Source organism: Alosa pseudoharengus, unplaced genomic scaffold (genome assembly GCF_046254945.1).
Source record: "Alosa pseudoharengus isolate Yale_2024_CS ecotype anadromous, Long Island Sound unplaced genomic scaffold, YU_APseudo_1.1 YU_APseudo_1.1_scf_15, whole genome shotgun sequence".
NCBI classification, from domain to species: Eukaryota; Metazoa; Chordata; class Actinopteri; order Clupeiformes; family Clupeidae; genus Alosa; species Alosa pseudoharengus.
The window spans coordinates 18,629,728-18,640,510 of NW_027468620.1; the positions used below are offsets into that span (position 1 = coordinate 18,629,728).

At 43.1% G+C, this 10,783-nt stretch overlaps 1 protein-coding gene across 2 annotated transcripts in view; it reads right to left on the reverse strand.

The window, feature by feature from the left end:
• slc35f3b (solute carrier family 35 member F3b) overlaps window positions 1-9,788 on the reverse strand; it is a 62,523-nt gene extending 52,735 nt beyond the window's left edge. For both annotated transcript variants that reach the window (XM_076285068.1, XM_076285067.1), the window contains exons 1-2: window positions 9,691-9,788; window positions 8,132-8,346 (exon numbers count right to left, since the gene is read on the reverse strand). In XM_076285068.1, coding sequence (XP_076141183.1) covers window positions 8,132-8,346; window positions 9,691-9,788 — 313 coding nt within the window. The remainder of the gene's footprint in view (window positions 1-8,131; window positions 8,347-9,690) is intronic.
• Window positions 9,789-10,783: the final 995 nt, after the last annotated feature.

A 10,783-nucleotide genomic window follows, 5' to 3' on the forward strand; every position in this document is an offset into this window, starting at 1 on the left:
GCCAATCAGAGCAACCTTTTTCTCGACGGCTCAGAGGCAGATTCACAACCAAGCCGACAGAGTTCCATCTGTGTCAACGGTGCTGCGCACTCAGCACTGATTTGGGCCGCACACGTCCTACCATCGGCGTGATGTACGCTGCACTTTAGAGGAAAAGGAGCAACAAAAAGAGAGAAATGAATGAACAATCAAACCTTTTCTTACAAGATAATACAGATGATACAAGAGAAGTCTTTAAAGCTGATTGGGAGATGCCCACGATTATCCTAAAACAGATCAATTGTTTTAGTGCTTGAAACAAGCAAAATCTGACTATGCTAGAATGTGCAACGAGACATGATGTTGAACGATGATGCCAGGGTCTATTGGCTTGATACCCCTACAATCAATGAAACTTATATAGGATAACTACTCTCTGTTGCCTTCCTTGGCCTCATCAGAAATCATTATTGCCCAGTGGACAACTAGCTCATTAGAACTGTGTGTCGTGCTAATGAGCTATTCATACAGCCATTGTGGGGGCAAGATGCTGAGATCTGCAAAAGGATTCAGTTACTGCGTAACAGTTTCTACAGAGCGAGCAGACAGATGCATCTGTATGTTTTAATGTTATTCAAAAAGCATGGTTGGAAGCAGTAGCTGATAAATAATAAATAAGTGGCTAAATTATAAATTAGTTGCTCATCACATTAGTGGTTAGCTAATATTTTGTGGAATTTCACCACACATCTGTTTAATTAAAGATTGCTGGTTTCCTTCTGTTTAAAATGAACTCAAAATAATATCTTAACATGTGATCACGTCTAGAAGCCAGTCTAGAAGCCTGAGTGGTATTACACTAAGTGTAATGAGTGTAAGTAAGTAAGTAAGTAAGTAAAGTAAGTAGGTAAATGTAATTTATAAAGCACATTTAAACACAGCATAAACTGACCAAAGTGCTGTACAGTGGATAACTAAGACAAATAATACAGAAAAACACATTGGACCAATATAGTCAATAATTCAATAAAACATGAATAAAAGGAAACATTCAATATCAGGGCACACAACACAGAAATACATACAGTAGGATGAGCAGGAGTAGAGGGTTAGGGAACAAGGAATGCCAGGGAGTAAAAGTGGGTCTTTAGCCTTGATTTGAAGGCAGAAATGGAGGGGACAGATCTAATATCCAGGGGGAGTCCACAGATGTGGAGCAGCAACTGCAAAAGCTCTATCACCACTCTATTTGAGCTGTGAGCGCGGCACATGCAGAAGCCCTTTATTTGAGGATCTCAGGGACCTTTGAACTGAGTAGGGCTGTACAAGGTCAGTGATGTATATTGGGGCCAGTCCATTAAGTGCCTTAAAAACAAATAATATAACTTTAAACTGAATCCTAAAAAGAACTGGGAGCCAGTGCAAGGAGGCCAGAATGGGGGAGATGTGCTCACGCCTCCTGGTGCCAGTTAGAAGACGCACAACTGCGTTTTGGACCAACTGCAGATGTCTAAGTGAGGATCAGGGGAGGCCAAGGTAGAGGGAATTGCAATAATCCAGCCGTGATGTAATAAAGGCATGGATAACTTTCTCAAGGTCATTGTGAGATAGGAAAGATTTGAGGCGGGAGATCATTCTGAGCTGGTAAAAACTATTTTTGACAACAGAGCTAATCTGTTTGTCAAAGCAGAGTTCAGAGTCAAGAATGACACCCAGGTTTCTGGCATAGGGTTTGACAGATGGGGTGAGGTGACCTAAGTTTTGCACTACAGTGCATCTTGCCTTGGGAGGACCAAAAATGATGACTTCTGCCTTGTCACTATTTAGCTGGAGGAAGTTGTTAGCCATCCAATTTCTGATGTCTTTAAGACAGACCAGAAAAGATTGTATGGAGTCCCTAGATTTTAGAGGCAAGTACAGCTGTGAGTCATCCGCATAGAGGTGAAAAGAGATGTAATGCTTTAGTGTTATTTTTTCAGTGAGCAGCTTAGGACACCAGGAACTGAGCCTATGTCAGTCAAAGATGACAATACCAGTGATGGGCTGCGCAGAATAGCAAGCAGAGGGCAAAATAAATTAAAGAAAGAGATTTGTTTCCATGGTTATTACACATTGGAGTAGATTAAATTACATATAATGGCTTTATAAATGAAAGCCATTACTTTTTAAATGAACTACTTCATTTAGCCATGTATTTAGCAATTAGCAATAAGCAATTAAATTAGCTTATTTGTGGCCTTTCACTTTGGCCACCATTTAAATTAAGGCCCATTAACTTAAACTAATGTAATTAACTTGTCTTTGAGAGCACCATGTTGTGCACTGATGTTGTTTGCACTTTCGATCAATTACATCCTTTCTTCCAGACGTGCGATTGTGTTTGGTTTGTGACTGTATACATATCTGCTCCCACTTTACACCATTTTGGCTTTTTAAAAATAGAAAGCTTATTGGTCTGCTGAACCATGAAAGACTAAATGTTCTCTCTTTTAAAGACACAAAAACAAGAACCATTAAAAAAGTGAAGGGGAGGTGAAGGAGGTGAAGGAGAAGGAGAGGAACACAACATTGCAGTGTAACGTGGCACAGAAAGAAATTATTTAGAGGTTTTTTTTCAGAGCATGGCGTGGTAGAGACTGTTTCGTGGCCAGAGCCCAGTCGTGGTGGAGACTGGAGTTTCACAGAGAAGAGGAAAGGTAAGCAAACACTGTGTTTTACTTTAAAACAGTGCTCGATCACAACCCTTTATCTTAGCACTAGGTGTGGGTGATCACAGTTTTCTTGTTTACCTACAGTAGCCGACATTAATTTCTAGTTTTTCAGTGATAAGTTGTTTACGTGTACATCCTAAATGTGCTATTAGTTGTCTCTGATTAACATACTAAACAGCCCACATTTACTCAGCTGAGAACACTCTTGGCTGTTAATATTTCCAGGAGTGAATCGAAAAATGCAACAATTTACATAAGCATTTATGTGGTCTCATTTTGCTTTTAGCCCCCTTCAGCAAAGGCTTGCAGAGTTCTACTCTCCTCTCACGGGCTCATGGAGTGGAGCTGTCACCCTCATCTGCACCTCAACTGTGTGTGTGTGTGTGTGTGTGTGTGTGTGTGTGTGCGTGTGTGTGTTTGTTTGTGCGCCAGCAGCATCTGTGCACAGAGTGATGACAGGTTGTGTGTGTAGAGTGTGGGTGTGAGAGGGAGGAGAGGAGAAGAGATAAGAGAGAGGAACGAAGGAGAGGGACGCAAACCACGGGAAAATGCATTGAATAATTTCTGTCTTAATCTGACAACTATTACATTAAACACTCAACTAAAATCTACAGTACACTGTAGATCCACAATCTGTCTACAATCTGATCTAATTGTCTGTCAATCCTCTGGGATGCTGGGTGACAACTCAACAGGTGAGAAGAGAGAGAGAGAGAAAGAAAGAGAGAAAGAGAGAGAAAGAGAGAAAGAGAGAGGAGTCCAGTTATCTTAATGATCACCACCTCTCTGTCTTTCATCAGCGGAGAGTGGTGGCCAGGCTGTGGGCTTTGGGGGCTACCTGGAGCCAGCCCTCGTCCATCCCAAACTGGGGCAGTGATTAGTGGTGAAATGGCTTACATCAGCGTATCTCAGGTTAATTACACCTAGAGCCAGGTCATTGTTCGGGAACTGGTAATTAACGACAGAGTGGCGGGGAGGGAGAAGAGGATAGTGGGAGAAAATAGAGAGAGAGAGAGAGAGTAAAAGAAAGGACTGAGGCCAAGATTTAATTGAAGTTATTTCCATTACAAGGGAGGGTGAGCACAAAGACAAGAAGCAACAACAACAGCTGCTGTTCTTTGATAAACCTGTGCATGTCTTTGTGTGGGTTTGTATGCATAAACACAGTGGTGCTCTCTCTCTCTCTCTCTCTTTCTCTCTCTCTGCTGATATGCACATAATGCGTAGTCATGTGTGCCAATGTGTGGTAACCTTTCACTGTAAAGTCATATAATTCTTATTAATCATGTCCATGATATGATGGCTGATCAAACTTGTGGAAAGCAAACACATTTATCTGTCCGCTGATATCAATTAGGACTCAATTACAGTGGTGCTGTTATTTCAGTCTCCTCACACATGTGTGTTCCATCGAATGCACATCATTGAAAATGTTGCTGAAGAGCTTTTGTCTGATTGATCAGCGTTGGACTTCTACAGACCCCTCTCTCTGCCATGTCATGTAGGGGAAAAAAGTGAAAAGGAGGAACTCAGCGCTGGGAGCTCATTACTGTAAATGGGGAGAAGAAGTGCCAGCTATCTTGACTCTGTGGAGGGGCATGACCGAGAGCAGATATGAGATGATCTGTGACTCAGACTCTATAATTGATTTGGTGCACCTTGCATAACTGTAAACCGGTGCCATGGAGGGTGCAAGATGAGGGGTCAAGTGTGTGTGTGTGTGTGTGTGTGTGTGTGTGTGTGTGTGTGTGTGTGTGTGTGTGTGTGTGTGTGTGTGTCTCTCTGTGTGTGTGTGTCTCTCTCTGTGTGTGTGTGTGTGTGTGTGTGTGTGTGTGTGTGTGTGTCTGTGTGTGTGTGTGTGTGTGTGTGCTTCTACAGGGGGAGGGTGGTTCAATGAGTGGCATGCAACTGACATGGAGAGGGTTTAATATTAAATGTCAAACTTGTTTCTTGGATCTTCCTGGAAAAAAAACTAAAACAAGCAGAGTGTAATGTGAGGGACCCTGCTGGGGTCTCCATTACTGATCTTCAATGATTTAGTGCTTGGATGGGATCCCTGTGGAACCTCTCCATGGTGCTTACTGCCCACAACTATCAGCTATAACACAGGATGAAGGCAGATGACTGGATGGGAGAAAATGAAATGAAATGGCAGTTGCTCTTTGTTTGTTCTGTCTGAAAATGTCATATTGTTTGGGCGTGTTTGGGCTGTATCTCCATGGTGCTCTGGATTGCAAAGTCTGTGCTCTGCACTGATGGAGGGGCTGTTTTCATATACTGTAGCATCTCATGGTCATGTACTTGTGATTAATAAAAAATGATACCATCAGATCGAATCAGATTCACAGAGCCTCAACAAAGTCAATATTAATTTGATGCTGCTTGTTTATCCCCCCCACCCCCACCCCCCACACACACACACAGCTATCCAGGAGCTATGAAACATATATGTTTGCAATGGGATTTTGCATAGTTAGTCTTAAACTGTGTTATATGGTGGATGGGCTTGAGTGTACACAGATTAATGTTTAACAAAGGAGCAGATGGTCTCATTTAACAACTTATTTAACACATTACATTACATTAAATTACAGCTGACAAGCTATAATATCATTCCCTAAAAATATAAAAACTTTTGGTGCTGTAGACTTCTTACATGAGCATACCCCTCCATCACAGTCTACTACATCTCCACCTCTGCTGTATCACTACACTATTGTTCCTTTGCCTGTGAAGTTCATTTGAGTGTGTGTTATTTGTGACATGGACATGTGTCATAGTGCCAATTTTGTGCAGCAGGGGGCTTCAAGGCAGTATGTGGTCAGGCTTTGTTGTATTGATCCAAATGACATCCTGCCCAATGGACTTGGTGGACAGCTTTGATGTCCAACCACACAGGAGGGTAGAAGTGAAAGATGTGAAATTTGCATGCTCCAGTGAGTGGCTCTATTTCATATTAAAATTCAGAATATAAACATTAATTGGCATTACATAACGATACTCATATTAACTACAGCAAACCCTTCTCTCATATTTATTTTCATAGCCAGGTTTACTTGAGAACTTAAACTAATTAGTATTGAATAGTCTACAAGTGCACATCCACTACAGAGGTAATCTTTATCAGACATTCTGAAGTCAGCATGTAAGAGAGATTGTTAGCTTTGATTCCCCTTGCGTAAGAAGGACCACTGTGTAAGTAAGTCATAATTCAAAAGCACCACTGAATTATTGACCATATAGCATAAATAATCCCAAAGCCTTATCCACAGCAGTGCACTTTGTCTGTAATGTCAAAAGCATTTCTAAACTATCTTGCTTGGGCTTTGATATTTCACATAATCACAGAGTGACAGTGAATGTGAATTGTCTATATTAGTTTCAGTCCTGAATTAAGATGAACACTTAACCTGCCAGGAATGTCAGGCTGAAACATTTACAATGCATTTCAGAGTGAGCATGTTTGCTCTGTGCTGTCAGGTGTCTTCATTGTGTGTGTGTTTGGGGGGGGGGGGGGTTGGTAACAGGCACAGTGAAATAAACATAGTAAGCTGGCCGATGTAAAACTAAACATGCTGTACCAACAACACATCATGTCTACTCACACAGATTCCCAGAATGGACAAGTTTATAGCAGCCAAGTGGCAGCCCATTTAGACACTGGCACTGGCAGTCTCCTCACCTGGGTCTTACTGTCTGGGTTGTCTTCTCACATGCAGAATTGGCCAGGAAAAAGGGGACACGTTGCCTGAAGGGCAATGGTTCTCAGACTCTCAGACACTCAGACACGGACACACACACACACACACACACACACACACACACACACACACACACATACACACACTCACAAAGAGCATTCGAGAGCCCTGGTATGTTTACACAAAAGCCTGCTGTGTATATGTGCACGTTCTGCTATTTTGGTGTGGCGTAGCAACCACTTATGAGAGGGTGGGAGATTTTGGCTGACAGCGGCCTTACTGAAAAGAGAAATGTTTAGATGTTTTCCAGCTCGCCCAGAAAAAGAGCTGACAGCTAGTGAGCCAACAGGGACAACCTAATCAATCTGTGTGGTGTGTAAGGACTTGAATACCCTGCTGGGGGACATAGATAGAAATTCTCTCTCCCTCTCTCTCTCTCTCTCTCTCTCTCTCTCGCTCTCTCGCTGTCTCTCTCTCTCCCAGTAACTTTTCACTGTCTTGTCATGACCATACTTGTGCATATGGGTTGTGGAGTTCTCCCTCTCCCTGCTGACGAGTGGCTCTCCACGTCTCCAGTAAAGTGCTGCGCTCCTGCCTCGTTTGCTCACTGTAGCCTGATACAGGGGGACTCATTTCATGCCTGCTTGCACTCTAAATGCACACCATGGGTAGCAGCTTTGTGATTGCACAAGGAAATTAAGAAAGAAAAAGGATAGGGGAATTGCATGCAAATATGCCTTCCCACAAGGCTCCACACAGCAGAAGTATGGTGCACCACCATTTGGTTGCTAAATCATTTTAAACACATTCCATCAGACGGATTACAACAGGAAATGAAGATCAACATATTGCTACATATTTCCTTTCTGTGTCTGTCTTTCTCACCAGTACTGCAGCAGTACCTAGACTGTACACTATTCACTTTCATAGATCTGTCTGACTTGAAAAAAATGTTCTCCACCATGTGCAAGATCAGCTTATACTCCTGTATTCAGGTCCATTACAATTCAGCTTCCAACTTTTAAGTCACAGTTACACAAAGAATCACCCCCAGGCAATGTTGCAGTTGTGCAGCAGAGCACACAATGGATTGATGCTTTGTGGCACTTTACACTATAGTTCCATTATGCAAAGGGAGGAGGATGCTCCAAGAAAGGCTGAAACAAGACTAAAGATCCCCAGAATTATCCCGAAATGTCAGAGGACTACCATTTAAGTGCAAGCTACCGCAACACCTAGATCCACATTTCATGCAGGAGACTTGGACTAAACATTGATGTTTAGTCAGCCTAGGAGTTTACCTGGGACAAATGACACTATGATTATGAGCAGAAGAGACTATAAAAGCACAAAGGCAAAGTATAAAGGGAATTGGTCTTGACTGGGAGGCAACAGCTGTCACTGTGCTTTCTCTCCTGTTCACTCTTTGGGCCCCTTTCTGACATTTATAATGCATATTTTGAAAACCAAAACAGAGCAGCGATTTGCCATCATGGTTTTGAAGAGGCAATTTGTGTGGGCAGATCTAACAAGGTATAGCCTACCCAACAATGCCACCCTCATAATGAGAACCAAAAAAACACTCTCAGCTACCTCATCTGAACAGCACACAAACTACCTCCCATTTGGTAGTGTGCACATTTAGCCAAACTGTGTAATGTAGCCTAACACGTTTCGATTAGATTCAATGTGTTTATACATTAATGAATGACTTAGGCGGACTGAGACAGCCCTACTCACTGTTGTAAACGGCATTCCACGGCTGGTACCCATAGTACCCGGTGATTCTTAGGATCCGCTCCTCTATGGACGCGCTGTTGATGTCCTCCACTGAGCGGGACGCTTTCAAGTCCTCCTTGATAGCCTCGTCCACCACCAGGTATTTCAGTTGTCTGAGCTGCGGGCTGATGTCGGACAGCCGTCTGGGACTCACATCGGGCGATCTCCGCATCCCGCTGAGAAATAAAACACAAAGGTTTGTGTGATGGATGGTCGGATGTTCGGAGGGCACCAGGTGATCACAGCGTGGCTCTCCGTTAAAACCCTCTCCTTACATCAACGCAGGTCAGCTGGGCACAGAAGTCCTCAGGTCCAGAAGACACACACGCATACTCTGAACTGCCCGATGGCTTAGGCTATTCACTTCTAATGCCAATGTCCACGGTCTCCCTTTCTCTCCCTCGCTCCCCCTCTCCCTAGCTGAACACAGGCTACAGCCCTGGAGTGAGATAATCATCCTTCACTAACACAGCGCTTCAGAGGCACGCAGGATGAGACGCTAAGAGAAAGTGACAACAGTACTGGTTTACTGTACGTGTACAGTTGTAGTGGTCCCCATTAGCCAACGAAAAAGTTAAGTCATGTATTAAATGGGTGAATGGAAGTGCACAGAAAAAAGTAACGCATGGTTCAGCTGGCAGTGCCTTCCAACATGCCCAATAGCCTACTCTAGCTCATACCCACCACTCCACGCTTTGGCACAGGCAACCATAACCCATTTCCCCTGGCTAACGAGTAGGCTATCACTGGGAAATTGAATTGCATGTGCCAGGCAAGGCCATCCACCATTTCTTGTTAAGCTGCCACCTAGCTAAAATGCATATTTTTTGATCTGCCATAATTTACAGCATCACCATGAAAGTATTGGTTTCCATAGGCTGTAATGCATGTAAACGTATAAAACACAAATGTGAAATGGAAACTAAAGTTCTTTATTAAACGTTTCTTGCTGTTCTGCTAACTGGCTTTCATGCGGATCTTGCCTATTCAACCACCTGTGTATTACAAAGACCTGGTAATGTGCGTCATGTAATCTATTCAGATCGACAGTAATTTTATGGTTCCTTTAAAATTAGCCTATTGCTGATATTTGCACCACAAGCATGCACTTTTTTTTCAAATACAGCATCAGTAACTCCCATTCCTCTCCTAATCTCGTCCCACTGAACCTTGAAAGAGAGATTGGTTACGCGCCAAATCCGTGCGTAATAATGACCTATAGATGAATGTACGTATTTAAAGTTATACCGCTAAGGTAAAACTGTACTGTAATGACAGTTCTCAAGCGTTCACTGGCGACAAATAGCCTAATGCAGTGAAATCTACTGAACATTTTAGAGTTGTTATACACACATAATTACAAAGGCACCTCCTCCATAAAATGAAACACCTTTCAAATATATATTTTACAAGGCAATTTAGTATTATATTGTAAGTTGACACTGTAATAGCCTACTTAAACATGAAAAATGTTTTTTTTACGTATTAAAAATGTTTCTTTCTTCTTCAAAAATTCTTACATGGGCATCAAAGTAGTCGGAGGTCCGAGGTAACACATGCAGTCCCGCCGGGGTCGTCCGACGCGGTCCCATATGGTGCCCTCTCCATCGCCATACATTATCCCCAAGGAAAGGGGCCGAGCGCACCCGCTACAGCAAATCCACGACGAGCGAGAACATAATACTACCAGCGACCACCTCATACACACACTCACTCACTCACTCACTCTCTCTCATACACAGAAGCAAGCCGTGACATTTGCATACTGGAACACAGATGGACTATTGCGCTCTCTATGCTCTACACACTACACTTGGGGATGCGCAGCGCACTACAACAGCGCCACCTAACGGAATTTTCGGTGGCGTCCAAAACTAGACGGCCTCGTTTACAGAAGCTTTGTTGGCATCGGTCCAGATGATTTCTCTCCTCACTTGTAATCGCTGTCATCTTGAAACACCCTTGGAGGCTCGGGTCAGGTGCAGCATATTTATAGGCTACGGTAGTTCTGCATCTGTTTTAAATCTGTGTTGTGATGTATGTGTGCTGCGTGAAATTGTTGAGGTCATCACAGCTAAATGATGGTATTTTTAATGAACAGCGATAAAAACAAAACACTTTGAACTTTGAACAAACATTTTGAAGTGGCTTTTTGGATGGTATTTCTGATGAATCCAATATATAATGCAAGATAACGAGAAAGCAAGCAGGAGATAAAGTGAGTGACAGAGGGAAAGTGGTCTCTGGTGGAACTGGCTTAGTTACTTTTTTCATGTACCCCTCTGGCATTGTGTCACTGAAACAACCTCCCTTCTGGCTGCCACTGTGCTATTGTGGCAGATGAAAGTGCACTGCAGACAGGCCAGGAGAGAGAGAGAGAGAGAGAGAGAGAGAGAGAGAGAGAGAGAGAGAGAGAGACTATGTGTATGTGTATTTGTGTAAGTGTGTGCAGAGGTCGAGATCAGTAGAGAGACTTGTGTGTGTGTGTGTGTGTGTGTGTGTGTGTGTGTGTGTGTGTGTGTGTGTGTGTGTGTGTGTGTGTGTGTGTGTAAGGTTGTGATATTAGTCACAAGGAAGGATGAAGGGAAGGACAGTCAGTGTGTGTGCGTGTGT